The sequence below is a fragment of the Pongo abelii genome, chromosome 4 (assembly GCF_028885655.2).
Source record: "Pongo abelii isolate AG06213 chromosome 4, NHGRI_mPonAbe1-v2.0_pri, whole genome shotgun sequence".
NCBI classification, from domain to species: Eukaryota; Metazoa; Chordata; class Mammalia; order Primates; family Hominidae; genus Pongo; species Pongo abelii.
Window position 1 is genome coordinate 167,565,108 of NC_071989.2, and position 26,008 is coordinate 167,591,115.

At 40.0% G+C, this 26,008-nt stretch overlaps 1 protein-coding gene across 7 annotated transcripts in view; it reads right to left on the reverse strand.

Annotated features, from left to right (window-relative positions):
• EBF1 (EBF transcription factor 1) overlaps positions 1–26,008 on the reverse strand; it is a 400,425-nt gene that overhangs the window by 115,760 nt on the left and 258,657 nt on the right. For 6 of the 7 annotated variants that reach the window (XM_063724363.1, XM_063724362.1, XM_054556161.2 and 3 more), the window contains exon 8: positions 11,175–11,316. In XM_063724363.1, coding sequence (XP_063580433.1) covers positions 11,175–11,316 — 142 coding nt within the window. The remainder of the gene's footprint in view (positions 1–11,174; positions 11,317–26,008) is intronic. The other variant, XM_063724364.1, reaches the window with a different exon arrangement.

A 26,008-nucleotide genomic window follows, 5' to 3' on the forward strand; every position in this document is an offset into this window, starting at 1 on the left:
TATTTGTCTAATATCGGCACATAAATACTTACACTCACGTGACAGTCTACGTCATAACGTTAACAACTGTCCCTGCCTTATCACCTCTGTAGCCCTATTGTCTGATATAATTGGCAGTCAGTCAATAAACACGTGTTAGTGTTAAATAGATGAATGATGGAATAAGCAAATGAACTAAAGAGGAATCACTGGTGTTATTAAGATGTTAAGGAACTAAACAGAGTAGCTGAAAAGTTAAGAATTCTTCCAAAAGTTATGAACAATTGCCACTACACCCACGATGGGCTTCTTAGGTTGATAACTGGTGGCTACGTGGAGTCCCATTTCCTGGGTCGACCCAGCCCCCATTTCAGCAGCAGGCACTCCATTCTCTTGGGGGTTAAAATTAGCACCAGTAAGCTCCCCCTTTAGTGGGCTCTAATCATGCAAGGACCCAGGTGGATCTTGCTGACAGATGTTAAGGTTAGAAGGAAGGGTAGCAGCCAGATGAGAAAACAGAGCCACCCCCTTCCGGAGGTACCAGGACTTCCTGCCTTTAGGCCCGGTGGTTCCTGCCTGCCTGCCCCTCCCCCATGCATCAGTTTCAACACAGTTGCTGCTCTTTCTGTCACTTGAACTCAAATTCTATCTCAGAAATTGATGGGCGATCCTGCCCTTGACAACACAATGTCAGCCTTGCTCAGTGTCCAGCTGGTTCCGTATATATTATCATAATGCGCTGCCTGGGTGGACCCTGGCTGATTTTCTCTCTTGATGCAAGTCCTCTTTCCAAACTAATTTCTGCTCTCTGACATGCAGACCCTACTTGTTTAAAAATAAAAAAACCGCAGCTTGGGAGTTTTATTTTTTTAAATCCTGTTAGGATATTTAAGTCTATTCTAATGGTAAACTGAGCCTAAAGGACTTTCTTTTAAAAATGATTTGACTCAAAAAAAGAATGTTTCCCAGGGTCCTACACTGTTTCCTGGTGACTTGAAAGAATTATTACTTCCCCCAACCCTTACAGCCCTCTCTAACAGCATTTCCCAAACTTCAGTCCTGATTTTCCTCTATCCCTGTACCACTTACACTATTATTTACTTAATAATAGTTAGCTGATATGTTTGTTTAGATCAACTTTTTCTTTAACTTTAGTCTTGCCCTAAGCAATAATAGCTGTGAGATCATGATTTTGAAGTTGGAGTTATTGTTTTGTTTATGCATTAACATAAACACACAACCATTAAAAATGTTTTAATGTTTTTCCTCCATTTTCTAAAATTATCTCACCTACTGCATGGGAAATAGTGGTCTGAAAGCTCACTGCAAACCATCAAGCCACTTGTACACAACACCCTCCCAGCTGAAGAAATCCAGGGAGAAGAATGCAGGGTGAGAGCTACCTAAGGCACAATGGCTATGTATGCCACATTTCTATGGCTTTTCCAGGCCCCCTAGAACCAACTGTTAACCTCCTGCAGAGATGGCCAAGGTGGAGGGAAATTGGGTCCGTTCACCCGGGCATTTTGGTAGCCACTTTTCCAAGGCTGCAGGTGTGTAGCCCCTCAAGAGATAGAAGAACCTCTCACAGAATTAGCTGGGTTCAAAAAACAAATCATCAGAGCTTGAAGGGCTCTTCCAAGACCCACCTTAATTGATGAGGAAACAGAGGCCCAGAGAAATCAAAGTACATACTCAAAGTCATGTAGTAAGGTAGTGGCAGAGCTTGGTTTTAATTTATTTCTGCATCTATAACTGAAAATGGTCAAACAAAAATATTTCAAAATCAACCCCTGGCCACTGCTTCTAAATATCTCATCTTAAGAAGGGTTTATGAACACACATCAAAGCTTTCACTTGCCCATAAACATCATTTGAAGCCTCTGAAATTCTCAAGTGAGGGAAGCTCCTGTGACAGACAAGTATAGAGACAGCTTGGTTTGAAACAATCAATTAGGCAAATCAATGCAATTGGAATTATGATGCTTTTATAACCAAATATAAGACAAAAAAATTAGGCTTAAAAAAGTTCTGACCAGGCTGGCTCATACCTGTAATGCCAGCACTTTGGGAGACCAAGGGGATGTAATTGCTTAAGCCCGGGCATTCAAGACCAGCCTGGGCAACATAGTGACCCGTGTCTCTACAAAATCAAAATAATTAGCCTGATGTGGTGGAGTGCACCTGTAATCCCATCTACTTGGGAAGCTAAGGTGAGAGGATAGCTTGAGTGCAGGAGTTTGAGGCTAAAGTGAGCTATGATTGCACCACTGTACTTCATAGCCTGGGCAACAGGGCAAGACCCTGTCTCATAAAAAAAAAAAAAAGTTTTTAAATAAAGTCCTGTCATTTCTGGCCAAAATATAAGTAGAAAGCAATAATCTTTCCCCCCCAAATCTCCCCTACAACACACAACACACCACACTTTGTGCTTATTAAAATAACTAAGGCGTGACTCACTCATTTATTAGCTCAACCAACCAAATACTGGAAATTTCCCACAGTTTACAGGTTTGTCAAGAAATTCATATAAGAAACTAGCCTCCCTATATCCAAATCGGTTTCCCATGTTATTTCTAGCATGAGGTTTACAAACTCTTCAGTATCCTAACGGTTGCTTAACTCATCATCTCATCATTTTCTCATGGACTCCTTCCTCCACACCTTGTACACGTGCCAGAGAGCCCATATGGTCAACAAATGATTTCTAAGGAGATGAGTTAGAACATGCTTGCAAATAAATAAAATATTACCAGCATCCTTATTATCTTGCCAGCCCCATAGAAAATATACTAGTCATCGAATAAAATCAGCATTTTTAAAAATTTGACTAGCAGAATGTGTCCCAGCCATGGAAAAAATTTCCTTCAGGTTTCTGAAGGAAAATAAACTATAAAGTAAATACACATGATGTGCCCCATTTTTTTAAAAAAAGATATGTTCTGGGCTAACTTTTGAAAAGTCTATTTAAGATACCAGCACAATTGCCTTGCTTGTGTTAAGAAAGAAATAAGAACAATAGGATAGGAGATGGAAGGAATTTCTCATACTGTAATGTACCAGAGCAGTAGATGAGAGTGCAGACTTCAGCATCAAGCTTCCTGGGTTTGAACCCTGGGTCTACTACTTAACTGCTGTGTGATTTTAGGCTAGTTATTGACCCCTCTCTTTAGCCTTGGTTTTCTCCTCTTTACAACAGGGTACCTATAGTACTCTGTGCCTGTCATAGTAGGGCTCAGGGAATGTTTATTGTTATTATTCTTAGCACTGTTATTAGGCAGACCTAAGGTCAAATTCCAGGTCCAATTCTAATTAGTTCTGCAGCTTTGAGTAAGTTACTGACTCTTTCTAAACTGCAGATTTCTCATCTGTAAAATGGGGATAATAATTATTATATATCATGAGATTTGTTGGAAGACTTGATGAGATGATAAGTAAAATAGTTACCATGGTGCTGGCATATATAGTAAATGATCCATAAATGCTAATAGTTTAAAAAAACAACAGTAGTGGTAGTAAATAATAATAGAATAATAAATATTATTACCTGGCCTGGTTACTGTCAAGCATGGCAAAAAAGTCTGAGCACTATTTCTCCTTTGTTATCAGTGCTATTGGTGGTGCCATGGTCAAATGAGCAGAACATAGATCACCTGCTCATGAACTCTTCAATCTGTCTGATGCTGAGATCCTGCTGGCTACCATATCCCCAGTGTTAGGATTTCTGGTGTTACCAGCTTTATGAATTACTCAGGAAATACACTGGAAATCAGTCTTCACTAACATCCTTATGCATTATCTTGACCACTTACCACATCCTTTCTATTTCAAGGAAAGATAAAAGGCATCTTCTCAACTGCTCAAAGTAAAAGCCCTGATTTGATACCTGAAAATCTGGGGTCTCAGTGCTCTGTTTTATGACACAGCTGGATATTCTTAGCCCTAATGTTCTGCTCTTGCACCTGTCTTCTTTTTTCAAGTAGGAAAATCAATTGGTAAGTTGTAACATGCCACCCTCAGTCACAAAAGATGACACCAATATTTTTCTACTTAGCCTGGGCCCTTCACCAAGATGATCTTGTCTTAGTGGGCTTGGCTGGGATTCTGCACCAAAACTAGCCACAGAAGGGCTGTTGGCTGTGTGGGAAGCTACGCATCATCCATCATCTGCCCTTGAATGTACATGTCCATCGGGAAGCTGGATTTATTTTACAGACATTCTTCTCAGCATCCTGGGAATCCCAGAAAGACTGGAGGCAAGGCTAGGCCAATATGAAATGTACAGGCATTGGGGTGGACCCCAAATCCTCTGGCATGTTTATCCAGCGACCAGGAAGCTATGCAAACCCTGAAATGCACATAGACAAGTACAAAGAGTGCTGAATGGATTTTGACAGAAACAAGCTATGTTTAAGCTTGAGCAGATTATATCTACTCTCTGGGTCTCTGTAAAATGAGGAAGAGTGAAAGAAATGACATTCCATCCTTCACTGACTTCACTTAGTGTGAGCTGTGGCTCAGGCATTGCCCCTGGTGGGAGGGGAGAGAGAAATTTGGGAGGGTATATTTTTCTCTGTTGTTTTAGTTTATTTTCACTCACTAAGTTTTGGTGGGTTAATATACATTTTAATGGGTCATATAATGCAGCAGTCCTCTACTCTAAAGACCATGAAAAGGTGAGGGTCTCCACAAATTTAAAAAGATGTCAAAAGGTACACTCTTTCTAAGCCACTTATGAAAAACTAAATCAATAATACAAAGCCATCTGAAAAAAAAAGAGGAGAAAGGACTCTTAAACTGTTTGACTTTCTATAAAGAACACATGCACTATTGATACAATAAGGAGTAATTAGGGGGACAGCTCCAAAGCACAGCCAACTCCCTGGTGAGTTTCCAAAGTCCAGCAGCGAAGAGCAAAGTTATAAGCAGGTCTAAGCAACCTTGCCCTGGGCTTTCATGGGATCTGAGGAGCCCATGTAATTGAAACTGAGTTCATCAAAGCCCTGCTTGACCTCCTCCCCACTTCGCAATTGCCACCGAGACTATGGCCTGACCAGCCCACTTTGGCCTGCATGATGTAGCCCTCACAGCCACCCTAGTCTCATCTCCTGCCACTCCTCCCTTGCCTGGGAGCAACAGGAGCCCTCTCAGTCTCCTTTTGTTCCTGGAATTCACCTAAGCAAAATAACCCTTGCACACAGTTTCCTATACCTGGCAATTTTTTTTTTGGTCCCCTTTGCCTAGTGCTATGGTTTGAATAGATGAATGGTTCAATGTCCCTACCAAAATTCATGTTGAAATGTAATTCCAGTTTCAACAGTATTCAGAGGTAGGACCTTTAAGAAGTGATTAGGTCATGGGGGCTCTACCTTCCTTAACAGACTAATTCCATTATTGTGGGAGTGGGTTAGTTATAAAAGTGAGCTCTCTTCACCCACACTTGCTTGCCTTTCCACCTTTCCACAATAGGATGATGCAGCCTGGAAGCCCTCACCAGTGCTGGCATCATGCCCTTGGACTTCCCAGCCTCCAGAACCATAAGACATAAACTCCTTTTCCTCAAAAATTACCCAGTCTGTTAAAGCAACAGAAAACAGACTAAGACACCTAGTAAAAACCTACTCATCTCTTTGGTTTTGGCATAAATGAGATTTCCTCAAACAAGGCTTCCCTGACACTTCATTACTCTCCTCCACTTTTGTGGTCCCCCTTTGATGCACCACTCTAATTTTGCTTAGTACCTCTCCTCTCTATTTACATTGTCATACACTTTGCTTAGTACCTCTCCTCTCTATTCACATCATATATTCTGTGAATACAAAGACTGAGTCTGCATTATCCTACTACACCTAGCTTAATGTCTGGCATGTAGTGCATGCTTAGTATGAATGAACGATTTCAAGTCCACCTTATTGACACCTTATCCCTTGGCTGGAGATCCAGAGAAAGGGTTCTATTAGAAAATGCCAGTGGATTTCTCTGTTCCCAGGAAGCCCTATTTTCTCCAAAGTCACCTCCTGCAGAAAGTCATGTGCCAATAGCTTCAGTTCAGAGCACCATAAAATAGTGCATGCTAAAAGGAAGCCTAGAGAGGACCCCACCTGGCTCTCACCTGACATACAAAACTGAGGCCCACAGAAGCAAAGTGACCTTCCCAGGGCCACTTCAGCCAGAGAGCCTGATCCTCCTTCTGTCCTCTTGTTAGGACCATATTATAAAGAAAGGGAAAAGAGACAGGATCAATTTGGGGTAGTCTCTCCAAGCTCAAACCATCTTTCTCCACATTTCCGTAAAAACATGAAAACAAACAAACAAAAAAATCAAACAAACGAAAAACACATTTAAATGCAGCTGGTCACAGGAAGTCAATGGTGCTGGACACCCAGGGGCAAGTGACAGAAGAAAAAACTGCCTCTGTCTGGATCAAAAGGATTATAGAAGGTCATATGCTAAAGATCAAGAACACCACCATATTGTCAGGGACAGTTGTAATGTGACACTACAACCAAAAGGTCAGAATTCACTGGTGGTGGTGAACACCTGACTCTATTTCTCCAAAGTATAATTACAGCCAGGAGATGGGCCCAGTGAGTCTATCATCAGTATTTATTCTTCAAAATATTTTGAGTGTGACCAAACTCCACTATTGTTTTTATTTATCTTGAGATCTTGGCACATTTATGTTTTATGTTGCAGTCTTTATTATAACTTTGAAGGGAAATTTAATTGATTTGTATCTGATGCCCACAAAAGCTAAATTTCAATCATTTTCCATTTTTAAAAAGTGAGTATGTTTTAAAGAATCTATCTTCAATCTAAAAAACTAAGTAGGACCCCAGGTCAGAGCTCATGAACACTAACATGTTTATATTCTAAAAACTCTTGACTAATAGTTCCATTGATTTTTTTTTTCCAAATAAATATGAAGGATGTACATATTCAAAACAATAAAAAAAGAAACTAGATCTAAAGAATACCCTATTGGGGACTTAATCCTACTCCTGGAAAGGGCTCCTACTGGTAGGTGAGCTCTAGAACGTGCTCACATTTCTCTAGTCACCATGGAGGAGGCAAGTCCTCCAAAAGCCCAAAAAGGGGAGAAGGGAAAGAAAAAGAAAAGAGGAAAGGAGAAAAACACATGCACACCAAAATAAAAAAATACATATATCCCCTTTAAAAAATGAGCATTTAAACTGCTTGTCAGACGGTTTCCTGACAAAGCCACTAGAGTGTATTCACAGGCATTTGCATAAATGCTGCCGGTGAGTTCACCATAGCTGCAAGCGCTAATGGTACATAAAGTAATTTAGTCACTTCTCCCGGCATTCTATGTCAGAATGATGAGCACGGGCACTTTGCCTTGTTGCATATTAGATCATTAGATAATAAAGTGTTAGCGCATGCAAGCTGACAGGGGCTCTGCACCACAGCGTTGTGAGGGCACCGCATTTTGCCACAGGGGGAAGAAACAGAGAAACTGATGCCACAGTTGGCCTTGAATTCAAGTAAACACAACCTGGAACAGGGGAACAACAATGCCAATAGCAACACTCCTCAGGCCCCTCAATGACTCCCCAGAACACAGTCTTCATGAAGTTGCCCAAATGACTGGAAGACAAGGCAAGTACACAGGGTAGCGCTGAACATAGCCTTGCAGCAGCCACTCAGCTCCTTTCATCCCGAGCTCATGCTTTTTCAAAAATTGGAACTGAGAGAGCAGTTACATTTTGAGGCTGCCTCTCTCCACAACTGTACATCTTCCATAAAGCTATTGCTTAAAGAAGAAACCTCACTAGGCTAAATGGTCCCATAAATATCCAGCCAAAGAAAATCTTGGTATTTATGAATGAAGAGAAAGTACGGGGGAAGACCATTTTCCACGATCTATAGCATGCCAAGATTCACTATCTTTGGACCATGCAAGAGTCTATAAAATAAATTTGCCTTTGTCAACTCTCATACTTGAATTACAGGGTCATTTATCAGAGCACAGGGGTTTGCAAGTCCATGGGTCACATAAGAAAGCCCATGCATGAATGTAAAGCACGATCTCTGTCTCTACTTATACGCAGAAAGGTGAGCCACAAAAGGAAACTTCCTTCAACGGTCTGACAAGCAGGATATAAATAGAGATTTGCAGAATAGCCCAAAATAATTCAGGCTACCTGTAAATTAGATGGTAAAAAGTCCAGAATGGGGGAGAACGTAGGTTCCCACAGGTCACAAGAGGAGAACATGCTTTGCGGTCTCACCATGCGGTAGCTGTTTGAAGGCGGTGGGGGATGGGAGCGGAGAGACAGAGGGATGAGGCGAGAGACAGAGGGATGGGAGCAGAGAGAGAGAGGGATGTGTGATTCTCGAAGTCTTTTAAACAGAGCATTTTGAAATAGGACTTTTCAACAGCAAAATAAAGTATTACCCTCACATCAACATGAATTAGCATCTAGGTCCACTCCCACACATTACCAGTGAAAGAGTTCAATAGTCATCCTTTGCTGAGTAGATATTTATGTGTCAGCCTGAAGTGTCTAAACGAGTGGGTGGTTTTGTGTGGTTGGTTGACTCACTCTGCAGAGAAGCAGATTTCTGTGTTATTGTCATTACTAAGAATTTGAACATGTCTACCCTTTCTTTCCACTGGAGAGAAATGAAATAAGGCTTAGGTGAAGGCAAAGCCCCTTGCTGAAGGAAATAGGACATACCTATGTCCCCAAGGATGGCCAACCACTTACACAAAGAGAAATGTCACCATTTTTTGAATAATATCTTATAGGAATATGGCCATCTGTGGACTCATAAACTGAAGCAGGTGAATAAAATGCTGACTTTAAAACTTAGAATAATATGATATCCCAACTGAAATATTAATACTCTTAGAAGAGGGAATATCTGAGCTGGGAGGAAGCTTAGAGCTGTGTTGATCCAGAGGTCTCAAACTGTTGGCCTGTGGCTGCATTCTTCCTAAGTGGTTTTTTCTCCCCCTCTTCTCCCTTCAGTGTCCAAAAATTTTGTAATTAGTTACCAACAATTAAAAATTCATTGTTGCCAAACTGGAACATCTGGCCCCACTTGGGCTCTCATTCCTCTTAGCAACAACTGGCTGGGGCCGAGGGGCATCAGAGCGTGTACTTGCCTGTCTTCTCAGCCTCCACCCAGCCCACTTCCCTATGTACATTACCTGCCCCCACCCAAAGCACAGATTTTTTTTTTTAAACTCTCCTACAGATCATCACCTTCATTTTAACAAGGAGGAAATCAAGGATCCCAAAAGCTAAAGCGACTTGTCCAAGGTCAAATAGAGGCCAGAGTGAAACTAAGGATTGAATTTGGGGTTCCTGGTACCTATTTCAAGACCCAGTCCTTTATCATGATGCAAAATAATGTTACTGATCCTCATTGCCTAGAGGGATCCTTTAGAGCAGGCTATATTCTATGTTTGCTTTGGGTTTTTGTTGGAGGGATGATTTGCGTGGTGTCAGGAGCTTTCTCACTGGCTTCCCAAGAGCAGAAATAGGATCTGGGTGTGGCCTAAGCATATTTTGAAAGTGTGAACCCAGATTTCAAACTGACAGTCAAGTCTGTCACCAGACTGGGCAGTACCTATTGCAACTAACCACCCACAGTCAAAAACATAACTTCACTCCCTAAGCAGCACTCTCCAAATCATGCCCACTGAGTATTTCCCTAATTTTTTCCTCCTCCTTTCACCTAAACACTTCTAGTCACACAATGCCTTAAGTGACTCCAAGGGTATTATAAAGACAACATTACTGTAAAGTGAGGATCAGAATAATTTTAAGTACAGAAATGGAACCAGGAATGTAATCATGAGCAGGTGTTTGAAATGGCCTCCTGCAAAATGTAATATCCATCCATCTCAGCACTAATGAAACCATAAAGAAGCAGCTTTTGAAAGATGATGGTTTACTTTAAAAAGACTGTATAACTGGATGTGGTGAAGAATCCCTTCTAAGAGCATTACATCTGGCTAATTAATAAAAAGTACAGTTTGTGTGTTCCATAAGCACAGGGGAAAAAGCCAGGCAAAAATGATGAGAGTGGTGTGTTTATTAAATTGGAATGCTGGCAGAGAAGGGAGTTTTCTATCTTGTGAATTATGGTCAACTCCTGGCCCATGGAAAAAAACAGGCAATCAGGTGATAATTTGTGTGGTAGTGTTCTGAAAAGAATCTTGCTGACCCTAGGAAACTGGAAAGGGAAGTGAGGGACACGGGTGGAGAGTTTGAGGCAATTGAAGAAAGTCTAATATGGTGACTGGTATCCAGCAGAGCCTCAGTCACTCATTCTTGGATGGATGGATGGATGGATGGATGGATAGATGGATGGATGCATAGATAGAAGAATGGATGGACGGATGAGTGGAGAGGAAGAAGAGAGGATACATTACACACACATGCAGCACTGAAAAATTCAGGCGTGCCCCTAACCCAACCCATGGTTCTTCTGAGTGGCATTCACTTTTCTTGATGCAAATGTTTATCTGGTTTCCTTAAGTCCTCTCAAAGACACCACTGATTAGCCATAATTCTCAAGACAAATGAGATTTCTCCCTACCAAAGTCTACTTACAGACAGCAAGTTCTACCACATGGTGAAGAGGTGAGAGTTAGGTACAGGGCACAGGAGGGACATTTGGTCTGGGCTTCATATTCAGAAAGCAACTCCAACCTCGACATTGAACCTGATCTCCAAATGAAGTTCAACAGGTAGTCACTGAGATACACCAGGAGGATGGTAAAGAGGATGGGTTCATTATAAAACCTCAATGGTCAATTACAAACATGTCAAATATATCACAATTTTAGTGATACCAAATTGTGTGGCCTTTCCTTATTTTTCCCTTGGATTGGCCTTTCCTTATTTTGTAATCCAGTGGGAGCTTAGAATAAAGCAATGGTCCAGGCCTCCTTCTTTCTCTCAACCGGAAAGGAGGCAATATCAGCCATTTCCAGAGTAGAGAGTGGTCCCACAAGAAAGGTGGGTCTCAGAGATATTTTCCTGTCTTTAAATATTTGGCATCATATGTTGAAGAGAAAAAACCCTAGAGGACCAATCTTATTCAAAAAGATTTTTGAAATTTGAAACAGAATAGAACACGTGGTAGAGTGGAAGAAAGAAACCAAATATATTCACAGTTAAAGCAGCAATGCCAACCAATGAAAATGATTCGCCTACCATGTTCCAGATAAGAGGGCGTACCTTCCGAGGGGTCAAGCCTCCGAGCCCTCCGCCCATGCTTGGAATTATTATGGACAAACATGTTATCAGAGACTGCCAGGACATGGCCATCCACATTGACTGTCGTAGACACCACGACCTGGAGACATAAGAAAGAAATGAATGAACATTTTAATATAAAAGTGTGGTGGGTAATAAACTCAAGTTAAATAAATAACAGCTGGGAGCTGAAGAAAATTGCATAGCTATTTCACATAATAACTGGTGCTTATGCTGTACAAGTCTAACAAGAGGAGCTATTGATGAGTGGGTCTTTGGCATGGAACGCTTTTGATGCAGTTTTAAGTAAAATTGCACAGTTTATAGTTATACAGCAGAAGGTACACTGTTAACCATAATTTTAACAAGAGGATCTTTATTAGCATATTTTTTTTACACAAGGGTGGTTGTGTTTCACCTAAATTACCCTTCAGTTTAGACACTGAAGCAGATATCACAGTTGATCATGCAAATAAAAATCTTTTGAATCTTTAAAATATTTCTCCCCACTGTGTCAGGGTTAAGAGGATAGAGAAATGAAAAAGATTTCAGTAAGAGCTGGGATGCATTTTTCTCTCCTGGGTGTCTTTTTGAGATTTCTTGTACTTTTTTCTTTCCACATTAGTTTGGTTCATCAGACCAGAGTCCCCCTCACTACTATCACCATCACCCCACCCCCAAAAATTCCTGCTAATTAAGGGTCTTAGATCTGTTTCAAATTAAAAAAAAAAAAAAATGGTGGGACTGGCCCAAGGCATAATTTAGGCACTGAAACCATCTCATAAAGTGACCGTGAACCCAGTTTGCCAGAAGAGACACAGGCAAAGATGTTGTCTCAGAGAACTTTGACTAAAACAATGAGAAGAAATGACCTACACTTCTCCTTATATTAAATGGGGAAAGGGATTAAAACTGAAACCCACAGAGATATGTTTATTCATGCGACCTCTTACAACCAAATATAATAATTGTCTGTAATTGCAGCTTCAGCTCCCACCTCATGCTTTGACACGGGAAACAGCAATCAGCCCGCTCCCGTTTAATCCATCTATTATGTTGACTAATTAACTTTGCTCGACAGTTTATTTCTTCCTCCATTATCAGCCCCTGTCAGCCACAAGCACCCTGCAGCATAGGGGAAACCTCAGGCTCTTTGATTGATCACCGATAGATTGACATGCAGATTAATTTAATTAGAATCACCTCACTTGAGAAATGAAAGACAATGGCAAGAGGGCTAATAGATCTGCTCTCATAATGAGGCGAGCCTCCAGAGCGAAGGCTGAGGATTTCTGATTTATTTTGCTCAATTCCCCAGTTGCTTGGAAAGACTCTCGCTTTAATTGTTCTTGGTTTTGAGAGGCATTAGCCTCTGAAGAGGTGAACCACTTTACAAGGGTTGGCACAGACGGAGGCCTCAGTTTCTGAGGAAGCCTTTTCTCCGAGTTGGCTGAAGGGGGCATCGACTTCTGAAGAGTCTTGTGCAACACTGTTTCATCAGCTAAGTTGGGCAGAGGGGAAAACGCCGGGCTCTGGCCTATGCCTGTGAATTGTCAGCTTAGACGCCAGTCCCCACCAGTCTTTCCATACTTAAAAGTTCCACTGTCCTCCTTGTTGACCTAAGTGCATCCTGGCAAAATACGATGAATTTCCTTTCCCAGAGCCTCAAAGATGCCCACGAATTGCAGGCTATGAACACATCACCCATGCTAGTAGCATAAGGTTGATTTTGTTTTCTAAATCTACTTTATTAAAATGCATAGGAAACAGTTGAGAGTTCAATCAGGGAATCAGAGTATTCTCCTTACCCACTGTGAAACCCCAAATTCCATCTACAACAAATCATTTGGGGGATGACATGTAAGTTTGATGCAGAAGTTTGCAGAGTGGTTCTTCTTTATTCATGATTGACCAACCAGATCTGACACAGCCTTATGTGTAAACACAGCTTGTATGTTTACAGGTTAATTTAAAAGAAAGAAGAAGAGAAGAAAACGTTCTACTATTTTGCCTTGAAAAACTATCATATGCAGTGGCAAAGTCAATATTATTTAAGGCAACAGAAATTCACTTTTCTTTTTAAAGAGATGACTTCTTAGGACTTACAATTACATAACAGAGCTGGGTCTTTCAAAGAAATTTTGATTTACTATGAGACCACAATTGAGCGGTCACTGGAGTCGTTAGCTGAAGAAACTATAAAAGGAATCCCAAACCGTATCTGTTTTCAGTGTCAGGAAATACAGAAAGTGGTTATTCTAGATGTCTGTCTTAGCAGGAAAAAAAAAAAAAACAATGACAATTCACCATGCACCTGTAAGACACAAGCTCTACAAACTTAAGGCTTAAAATATTCAGTATCTTTCAAAGACACTATCATCTAATCCTACATTGAACAAAAATGTCAAAAACGGTTAAGGAAAAAAAAACTATACCCCATATGTTTTTCTTTTCTTGGCAAGAGAAGAACCACCAGGTCCACATGTGTGATAGAATCATTTGGCTGAAATGCCAATCAAAATTGGAAAAAAGATAATACAGAGAATCTTCATACTTTTAATTTCTAGAAAATGAGCAGCTAATATGTTCCTCAAAAACTCACAGCACTACTTCCCTACCACAAAACAATTTCTCCCATTTCAATTTGGAAATATTCAGGATATATTTAAATAAAACATATGCTAAAATTAATCCACAGAGCGACTTGTAAATTAAAAAAAAAAGGGGTACTGACTGAAGTGTCCTTTAAAAATAGGCCCATGGTAGGAGGGAAAAGGGCCTTTATAGTTTACACATGATTAATGAGGTGCTGATACATTCACACAGGCAAGGGGACAGACAGGCCTGCCAAATCTTCAACCTTCCTAAATTTTGTCAATAAAACACAGCCTAAATTTGAGACAGACAAACATTTAAAATGATTTTACCTTTGGACACAACCACCCTTTCCTTCTTTCTCCCCTTCTCCACTCCCCTGCCCAGAGAAACAGATGATGAGAATATGAAGGAAAAGATATGTTTAGAATTTCATGATATCTGTTATAATTACACCTTTACTTTCTAGAACTGCACTGTCCAATACAGAAGCCAAATGCCTGGCTATTTAAATTTAAACTAAATGACATTTTAGATTCCCTTTCTGAGCCTCAATAGCCACACTGAGAGTTTCATAGCCATAGGCGACTATTGCCTACTGCATTGGACATGGTGAACAGGGAATTTTTTAATCATTGCAGAATGTTCTATAGGATGACACTGCTCTAGAATGGTTTTGAAATAAATTGTGCACTTGATTCTTGAAGATGCCCAAGTTTTATCTCCTGAAATAAATATCAGCCTATGTAAACAGGTTTAGATTTATACATATATACTTTATCACTATATTTTTGGAATGAAATTTCTATTAGGGGGCTTTGCTTCTTAATGTGGCAATCTAGAGATATGCTGATTAACACTCAGCATGTTCCAAGGTACTTTTCATCTGGGCCTTCCTTTCCAGTTGAGAGTGTTCGTTGTAAGAGAACGAGAAGGGCGAAAAGAAGTTTCTATCTACCCATGGACTTTGGATATTTTACACTGATGTTTTCAATTTCTTGGCTCATATCAGTGGTTCAGAATCTCCTCTGTTATATCCTTTTCTGGATAGATATCCCTAAAAGGTATTATTCCTATGCCCCTCTATCTAGAATTTGAAAGAACTAGACACAAAATTTCATCCTTGGCTCTCAAGCTTTCCTGGTTGATGTGACTTTGGCCAAGTTAACTTCTCTGAGTCCCAGTGTCCCTGACTCTCAATGGGAATAATCACCATACTTAACTCATAAGGTAACTGTGAGGCTTAAATTAATTAAAGTGGCCAGCATGGTTCCTGGTTCACATGGAGCACTCAATAAACATTAGTAGCAGTAATAGAGTAGTAGGTCACTTTGTGGGTGATGTTAAACAAGAAGTTCAAAAGAATGTGTCGGGTTGATAACCTGAAGCATCTTAATGACCATAAACAAGACCCAGAATACACTGTAATTTTAAATAAAAGGATACAGAAAGTGTTTCTTCTATGTCCACTGCTCAATACAAACGTACAATTTTAAAGACCTTTGTGCTAGTAACACATTATTATACATTTAGGCCTTGCATGAATTGCGGTTTTCATTGATTTATATAATGTCGCTTTCTAGACCCTATCTGTATCTTAGCCTGATACAGTTGAGGCTTTATTATAACTAAATGAAACCTTACTATTCTGAAAATAGTCTGTAAATGAGATGTCTCATCGGTTCAGTCTAGTTTTCCCAATATTTCCCATCAATGAGGATTTCTCAGGAGTTTTGTTATTGGTGAGTACTTCCTCACCATCACTTCTCGGGCAGCCCCTCTTCCCTTCATGTCAAGCAGGAGACCTTGTATGTCCTAACTCTATTATCTAAGATTCATGAAGCATAACCTCTGTCTTATGAGCAGATTTTCAAAAAGACACAAGCAGCTAAATTCAATCATGGGTGGAAGATCACATTAACAAAAGTAGCAGTTTGTGGGGAAGAAGGGGTTATGACAAAAGCAACCAAACGTTGAAATTTGTATCTTTAAGCATTTCTCCAACAAACACAGAATCAGGGCAAAGATTAGACCATAAATATATTTTTGAAATTTAAATTTAGAATATTGTGACAATTAAGTACTTCCTTCCAAAAAATAAACACTTCCTCACGTTAATTTTGAATGATTATTTAAAAATTCCAAATCTTGGTTTTCAATGCTGATACATGGTAACTCAGTAAAAGGAAATTAGTGTTAAAGTTAGTCTGTTCTATGCTTCCTAACCTCTGTTTTTTGCTTGTTGTACTTTTGCATTAATTTAGGGCCCCTAATCACAAGGCTTTAAAAATATTAACTTGAAGTACACTAAATGAAAAGCACTGGGCAGCATTTCATGGAATAATACACAGCAATAAAAAGGAACAAATATTGATATCCCAGGGAATTATGTTGAGGGTAAAAAGCCAGTAACCAGGGGACACATACTGCATGTTAAGGGCTGAATTGTTCCTCCCCCAGAAATTCACACATTGAAGGCCTGATCTCCAGTACCTTAGAATGTGACTATATTTTCAGATAGGGCTTTGATTACTTTAAAATGAGGCCATTAGAGAGGTCCCTAATCCAATCCTTACAGGAGGAAATTTGGACACACAGAGAAGGTGAGTATGATTACTAAAAAAGGACAAGACGAGGGATCCTTGTGGTGATAAAAATTCCCTATATATAGACTGTGGTGTTAGACAAAGCTAGACACATGATACAATTTTAAGAACTAAAAATACACCCATACAAGCAAGTACTAGTAAAACAAGGGAAACCTGAATAAGATGGTAGATTACATGAATGTCCATATTCTGGTTGTCATATTGTAAAATAACTTTGCAAAATGTTACTGAGGAAGACTGGGTAATGGGTACATGGGATCTTTCTGTATTACTTCTATAACTGCATGTAAATCTAAAATTATGTGAATAAAAATCTCAACTAAATAAAAGGCGTTGGCAACCAAGATGTCCTTCAATGGACGAATAGATAAACAAACTGGTAATTCATATAATAGAATATCATTTTGCAATTTAAGAAAATGAGCTATCAAGCCACAGACAGTCATAGAGGGGTCTTAAATGCATATTACTAAATAAGAAAAAGTGAATCTCAAGAGTCTATATACTGTATGATTCCAACTATATGACATTCTGGAAAAGGCAAAACTATGAAGACAGTGAAAAGATCAGTGGTTGCCAGGAGTCTGGGAGAAGAGAGGAAGGAATGGGTGAAGGATAGGGGATTTTTACAGCAGTGAAACCATTCTGTATAATACTGTAATGATGCATATGTCCATGCTTTTGTCCAAAACTACGTAGAATGTGAACTCTAGTGTAAACTTTAAATTGATTGATGTTGATTTTTGAGACAGGGTCCTGCTCTGTCTCCCAGACTGGAGTGCAGTGGTGTGATCTCAGCTTACTGCAACCTCTGCCTCCGGGACTCAACTGGTTCTCCCACCTCAGCTCCTGAGTAGCTGGAACTAGAGGCACGCACCACCACACTCAGCCTTTTTTTTTTTTTTTTTTTTTTTTTGTATTTTTTTGTGAAAACAGGGTTTCACCATGTTGCCCAGACTGGTCTCAAACTCCTGGGCTCATGTGATCTACCCATGTCAGTCTCCCAAAGTGCTGGGATTATAGGCATGAGCCACCACACCCGGCCCACAAAACTATGGATTTTAATACTATATTAATATTGGCACATCAATTGTAACAAATGTATCACACTAATGCAAGATGTTAATAATAGGGGAAACTGGGGGTTAGGGGATGGGGATGCGGTTGAGAGGGTATTATATTTCTGTAAACCTAAAACTGCTCTATAAAATAAACTCTCTATATTTTTTAAAAGGTATTGATCACACTTCTACCCTCAAACCCCTATAGTCTACATTCTACATTCCACCTGTCAGCTGAACTACTCTGCAGACTTGTCAAACGTTAGAGTCACAAGAGACCCCAGAGATCAGCTAATCTAGTGGCTCCTAACTAAGAGTTTTTGACTGTAATAATGGGTGACATTATTGCACAGAGGGAATCATAAAAGCATCCACAGTAAGACTGCATACTGAAATACTCAGTTAACTTTCCCTTGTCTGGGACCCTATCAACTCCATATGGAAACTCTAGTTATCTCATCTACATAAGAAGCTCTCAACTAGCAGTTTTACATGGCTTTAAAGAACTCTAAAGAGAACATGATTCTTAATAAATGCAATTTGATTGAAAAATATGTCATCATAGGAGGTTCATAGGAGAAAATGATAAAAGGAGTCCTCAATATAAGTTATGACAGTCCAGATTTGTCCAACACCTCCTTTTACAGCTTGGAAAACTAATGCCTAGGAGTTTAAAAAAACAACTTCAAGATCATAGGACAAATTAAGAGAGGCAAGCCTGAAGGAAAACCTGTAGACTCACAGTGCAGTTCTCACCCACCACCAGTTCTGGCCTTTCATTTTTTTTTTCTGAGATGGAGTCTCGCTCTGTCACCAGGCCGGACTGCAGGGCGTAATCTTGGCTCACTGCAACCTCTGCCTCCCAGATTCAAGCAATTCTCCTGCCTCAGCCTCCTGACTAGCTGGGACTAGAGGGGCGCACCACCACGCCCAGCTAGTTTTTATATTTTTAGTAGAGACGGTGTTTCACCATGTTGGCTAGGATGGTCTCGATCTCTTGACCTCTGATCCGTCCATCTCGGCCTCCCAAAAGTGCTGGGATTACAGGTGTGAGCCAACACACTTGGCCTCTGGCCTTTCAATACACAGTCCTGGCTTACATCCTCTCTCTGGACTCTCCTCATACTTCCAGTACAAATCTATGGTGCCTGTGTGACTGACTACAGTTTAAGTATTATTTACATAAAAATAGTTTGCAGCAGTTAGGTCTTCATTAACTTTGTCCTTTAAAATATCCTTGGCTGATACGAATGCGATATTTTCAGAAATGTTCCTGATTGCTAGCTTCTATCTGGTTGAAAGATTCCAAATAACTCATTAAAAATTATGGAGGACGCGTGAACCTACAGGATGTCATGGAGCGGAACTGCTGGAGTAAAGGAGTGGTTAATGGAATTACATTCACACTTTAAGGCTTGAGGCAAAACTAGCTCTTAACAGGAAGACAAGAACAGACACTTATAAGTCCTCAGATACATGTGCTAAACTAATCTAGACCTTTGGAAACTAGAATTAGCTTCCGTCTCCTGAACAGTGACACATGATAAACATGAAAAGCTCACAAGTCATCTGAACCTCATTCCTCCCTCTGTGGATCAGGATACTTTTGACTACTCTTGAGGGTGTCATTGGTGTTTAACTGGTGCTCTCTGTGTGTGTGTGTCCTCATTGGCCATTTTAGGTAGGAATGAGACAAACAGGATTGTCATGTGTGCTCTCTAACAATGGAGCTATGGCATACGGACATGGAAATCAGGAGCAAGAAAATGGCATATTGGTCAATGGCTCAGATTCCAGAGTCAGATGATCCTGAATTTGATCCCCAGTCCCATCACTTACTTGCTTGTAATCTTAGATGAGTCACTTAGTCATAGGAATAAGTGGTGAGCCCATTATGTGCCTACCATGTGCCAAACATTATTCTATGCACTGAAGAAGCAACAATGAACAAAACCAATAAAGCATTTACCAAGCAGGAGTTTAATTCTTACTGGGGACAGAAAGGGAGTCAGACAATAAGTAAGCAATACAAGCAAATTTCAGATTGTGATAAGTTCTAAGAAAAAATAAAATATCTTCCACCTAGATGATTCCTAGGTAGGAGATATTTTTAATTGGGTGATTAGGAAAGGCTCTTTAAGGAAGTGACAAAAAAAAGGAAATTTTATTTTTTGTATTTTTAGAAGAAATGGGATTTCACCATGTTGGCCAGGCTGGTCTCAAACTCCTGGCCTCAAGTGATCCATCTGCCTCATATTCCCAAAGTGCCGGACTTAAAGGTATGAGCCACCGTGCCCAGCCTGAAATCTGAATAAAAAATATCCAGCCATTCAATGTGTTAGAAGAGTTTTACAGGGAGACAGAGTAGAAAGTGCAAAGATCCTGAGGCAGGAATGAGTTTGGTGTATGTGGGGAAGAAAAATGAAGGAAGGCCAATGTGCTTGACAGGACCAAAGCAAACAAGAGAAAAAGTGGTAGAAAAATAAGTAAGATTATACATGTATAACACTTAGTACACTGTCTGACATATAACTAGAGCTCTACAAGTTACAACTTAAAAAGTGGAAGAATATAAGAATACCTTCTGCTGGTAAATCCCAATAACTATAGGCATCTTCAGAGCCAGCATCCATCGGCAATCACTGATCAAACCAAACACTTTTACATTCATCCTTTAATGTATTTTACATTGCCTTTAAAGGCAGCTGTGCTTAATGTGGAAATACATGTTCTTTAAGTGCAGAGCGACCACTCATCAAATGCTGTTCATAAAGATTCCTTCTCAGTGATGCACACTTTCTGCCAAGGCTCAGCATAAGGCTCATGCCAAGATACATATTTGCTCAATAAGCCATAATGGTTTAATATATCAGGTTGAAAATCCACCATTTGTATTTACCATGTTATGTGAATTAATCCTGTATTCTGAAACTATATTAGAGCTGCTTTCAGTATAATTAATCAGCATGGAGCCTCTTGAAATTATTCTGTATGAAGAGAATGATCACAGCTCGGGCCCCTAGCATTCTGTTGGTAGAGAATTTAATTGCAAGATGTGCTATTTGTCAAAACAATATAACAATATAAGTACATCCAAGACAGGGGGTGGGAGTTGGTGGAGGAGAAATAAAGAAGGACATATTCTTATCCCTTTTATGTAAGTGTATTTAAAGCAGATGGAAACTGCAGAGTTCAGGCATGTATTTTAAGAATCCTCTAATCATTCCCTATAACATATGGATCCAGAGATACCATGGCTTGTTAAACAAACAGCAAAGATTCTCCAAAATTTCTAGAATTTACTTGAAAAGGCAGGGAGTTGCCTTTTAATGTCATAACTCATGTCATCATTTTAAAAAGCAAAACACATTTTTGGTGGGAATTTGGGATGAATAACCCAGTGGTTTCTCCTCTTCTTTACTATCCAAATGACTAAGACGTGAAGCATGATTGTTTGCCTCCTTAGATAAACATGAGGTAAACGTGAGTTTTGTGTTTGCTATTCCCTTTGCTCAGAACCCTCTCTGGCTCTTCCCAGGATGGTTTATCCTTATTCTTGATCTCTGAACTTGAGTGTCCTCACCTCAGAATGCTTTCCTGGTCACCTACTTTAAGAGAGGTTTTCCCCCTTCTCTACTAAAAAAAAATATATATAAAAATTAGCCAGGGGTGCTGGTGCGTGCCTGTAGTCCCAGCTACTCGGAAGGCTGAGGCAGGAGAATCGCTTGAACCCAGAGGTTGCAGTGAGCCAAGATGGCACCACCACACTCCAGCCTGGCAACAGAGCCAGACTCCATCTCAAAAAAAAAAAAAAAAGAGAGAGGTTTTCATCTCCCCCCCCACACTGTTTTTCTCTCTCATAATATCCTGTTTAATTTTCTTTATAGCAGCAGTTACAATTTCTAATATTTGTAATTGTTAATTTGTACACATCTTCACTGCGGCAGCTAATGGCAATTATTCCGCATACATCCATTTTCTTGTCTTCATGGGCTGCATAGCTAGACCATGCAAGCCTCCCCATGGTTGTATATGACCATGTGACTGACTTCTAGCCAATGGAAGTGAGCAAATTTGTAAGCCAAGGCTTTTAAAAAGCACATGGCACCCTTCATGTGTCCTTCTCCCATCAGAGGACTGGATAAAGAGAGCAGGGTTCTGTAGAATAGGGGAGGCATAAAATAAAAGGAGTCCAGGTCCCCAGATAACCTCAAGGACAATACCTGCTCGTCAACCAGGAACACCTGCCTTGTACCATTATGTGAGCAAGAAATAACCTTCTGCTGCAGGTGAGCCATTCAATATTATATGGTCTATTTGTTACAAGAGCTAGTATCATCCCAAGAAGAATATAAGTTTCATTAGGGCAAAGACCTTATCTTTCTTGTTCATCATGATAGACTCACCACTTGGCACTTCAATAAATATTACTGAATGCATGCATGCATGCACGTATGCATAACTATGCCTTCTATTTACATTCATATATAGTTATAGATCTAATATTTACATGTGAATATAGATTTATAGCCAATGGAAAAACTTTATTGAAGAGATAAGATGAATATGGAAATTTATACTTTACTTCAGTCTCCAGGTATTATGGTATCTATTGCAATGACAGCTTGAACCCGATTCTTGTTCTTCCCTTACCACCCTCATTCTGCCAGTCCCCAAAAGGAAAGCTATTAATAAAAATTTAAATCTTAAGGTTGAATTGTCTGGCTCCTGTCAGTTAAAAACCAGACCGAGGCATGGTTTTAACATAGTCCTTTGACATTAGCATCTTTTTAGTGTCAAGATGAAGAAATAGGCTTGTTTAGTCATAAGTGAATTTCTCCCTGTGTCGTGAGCTATTTCCATCCCCAGCTTGCTCCCTTCTCTTTCCTCCAGCCTTCCTCATACCCACCAGTCCTTAAACAAAGCCTGTATCCACTGTCATATTTAAGCAAATTTCTTACCCTAACCACAGCCTAGGGATTTCAAAAGAAAGCATCCATTGTAAATTAAAAAAAAAAAAAAAAAAAGATTGTGCCAGATTTTCTACAAGGTTTATTCCATACTGCCTTAAAGTATGAACACAGCCCAGCTCTGCAGAAAGTGATTAATTCTTGAAAACACTAAGGTCACACTAATTGACACGACCTGTGTAATTAAGCAATCTCTGTTTACACAGCAGAAGCCCAGCCGCTGTGAAGCTGAGTTTGCTTGACAGAATGTCTTTCCATGTCAAGAGATCAACAACCTTTCTTATGTCCTCCTCAGTCACCTACGCAGGCCCCTGATTGCTGTTCAGAGGAGACACACTCCGGCGTTGCTATATGAAGATCAGGCTGGCCGGCAAGCATACAGAGTGAGATGGAGGAAAGCAACAGCAGTGACCACTGCACAGACCCTGCTTAGTAGGCAAGAGAGGGTGTCTTCAGTCAGATGTGCCAGGACTCAGGTTTTCAATATAACTGGTAAAAGCCACATTGACGTGTAAGGAAGAGACCAGAGTTTTTTTGTGCCAGAAAGACACTGTTTCACTCACCCTCAGAGGCAACAGAGACATAAAAATATTTGAAACCAGCCTCCCAGTTAGTGTGCTATGAGAAAAATGCCAAAAAGTATAGGTCTTATTCATGAGCAATCTTCAACCAATATCATTATGACACACACCTCTGTAGCCAGGACAGCTACAGCAAAGACTAATCCTCCCTGTCTTGGTTTGGTCCTAAGACTTGGGAAATTTAGTAGGATTTCTTAGCAGACTACTCTGAGATGTCTTCGGGGAGCTTTATTCATGCCCCATCTAGGTGAGGCACTCTCTTGCCTTGGAGAACTGACCAAACCCTTTACAGGTTAAGTGAAGCTCAGGTTGCCTGCTAAATAATAGCTTGTTTTTCTAAAGTCTCTGCAAGTAAAAATTGATCAACACTGTAGCTGTACTCTGGAAAAATGTTCATGTTTCCTCACTTCCACACAACTCTACCCTATGCATGATGAACTTTGCTTGTGTGTCAATGTTCTTCATGCAGATGGCACGTTTAGGCTCTACTAGGACAAGTATCTCTTTTGAAGACCTCTCTCAGGCTTTCCTGAGATTCCAGTACATATTTGTTGGGGGTCATTAGGGCTCTCAGATGTTACGAGATCTCCTTATAGCCTCACTAAATATCTGCTCACAGACTACGGACAATTTTTTTTTTTTGTTCCAAAACATCAGAAAATATCTGAGTCAGACTGCTTGGATTATACCACTGCCTCACCATTTAGTAGATGTGTGACTTTGGGTAAATTGCTTAACTGTTCTAAAATGTTTTCTCATTTTAAAAATGGGAATAATCCACATTTCCATATTCTTAATATGGGTATTTTGAAGATAAACATGATAACTCATGTAAAATACTTTGTACAATGTCTCTCACTAAAGAAGCACCAAATAAATGTTAGCTTTATCATCATCATCATTGCTACCAATGTCCATAGAAGCACATAAAGGTAAACACATGGACACACGCATTTATACACGTGAACATGGAACATGCTGAATATAGACACAGCTATCTTCCCAGCATTTAATGCAGTCAGGAATGAACCAAGACAGAGAACCTAAGAAGCTTGGGGTGGAGGCAAAACAAACAAACAGAAAAACACCTGAGGATGACAGTGAGTTCAGTTTGGGGCTGACTGAGTTGAAGTTCCTGGAAATATCCAGCAGACATCTGGACAGTTAGATCTAAACCTGGGTGTCAGGTCTCAGAGATTCTGATACCAGAGTCCTCAATGCGTAAATAGCGGTTAAGATGCTGTGACTGGAGAAGATACTGGAGAGAGCCTATAAAATGGGAAAAGATCTGGACTTCAGAAGGAGACGTGGAGAAAACCAGTATTTACAGAAGACAAACAAACAGCATCCCTTGTAGTGAGTTCAGAATGAGTGACTGTTGTTATATAATTCAAGAAAAAAAAAATGGATTCAAAAAGGGTGTAATGGCTGCCAGCATGAAATAATACAGAGAGAGGTAGGAGTAAATAGTCATGAAAGAGAAAAAGACTGAAGAAGAACAAATAAAAGGTTGGGTTAGAGAGATTTGAGGTTTTGCTTTAACTCTTGAGGCAATTCATCCATCCTCTAATTACACAAATGTCCATGCACCTGCATGCATGAAACCCCATGTTGATTGTGTGAAAATAATAAAGAAATGTATTAATGTATAGGGATACAAAATAAAATGTGTCAGTGTTCATTCCGCCATGGGTTCCTCCATCCTCTTCTAGGCAGCAAAGAGTGGGTGATGGGAACAAAGCAGGTTAAACCTGAGACCCGATAAGGAATTTGTCATTGTTAATAAAGAAAGACACGGCTCATCCTTAACTCAAAAACTGACTCTATGGTAGCCAAGGTAGCTGCCCCTATTGATCTATTTTGGGACCCATTTGAGAATCACAGGCTAGAGCATTGTCAGTGTCAGAGTTCAGATAAATCATATTTATTTGAAAGACAGTATGGACTTTGTGCTGGGCAGCTCTCACGCTTAATCAAAGTGTGCAATTTTTGGGACAGTGGCACTGTCACCAGTAAGAGCTTGTCAGCGGTTATCAGATATAGGACTAAATCAGTAGTTCTCAGTCAGGGGCCATTTTGCCTCTCCTCTCTCCACCAGGGGACATTTGATAATGTCTGCAGACATTTTTGGGTGTCATGATTGGGAGGCAGATGTTCTCTACTAGCATCTGGAGGGTAGGGGCCAGTGACACTGCTAAACATCCTACAATGCACGGGGGCACCCCCCATGATTGCCCCCAAAAAGGATTATCCAGTCTAAAATGTTAACTGTGCCCAGGTTGAGAAACCCTAGGCCGAACTCATGATCCATCTTCAGTTTATCACATGGATTTTCTCCAAAGGCTTGCATCTGTATTTTATCACTTACAAATTAGCTATACATGCAAAATATCGCTTTCTTTCATATGTAGTGATATAAGCAGAATTGTCCATTTTACTCCATTTTACAGTTGAGGAAACTGAAGCTCCAAAGGATTATAAGACTTTCCAGATATCTATGTTGTGCCTCCTCATCTCAGTAGCCTTTCTACTAAACAAAGAATAACTATTTTGTTTGCAAAATAGAAGATTTGTAGATGTTCTCAAAAATAATAGACTAAATTGGTTTCTCATCTTGTATAAGAGGTATATTTCTATAATTCAACCTTTTCAGACATTTTACTAGTAGGTTCCACAAAGAAAAGAGAGCCCCTGGAAGTTCTACATGGATGCGACGCTCTTTTAGGTTCCCAGTGTCATCAAAGTCCATCCCAAACTCTGCTGCCCTAAGAGGTACAGCAGAGTTAATCCTGGTATACATTAGGCATTAGACATGTTTATTAGACATACATTGTTTCACACCCAGCTATACTTTGCTCCTAACTCAAGCTTTGGTCAAAAGAAATATAAGGCTCATGTCAACACCAAAGCAAGCTACAAAACAGTTTATTCCAAAATTCAGCCTCATGTTGCAAGACCCTAAGCAACACGCACTTA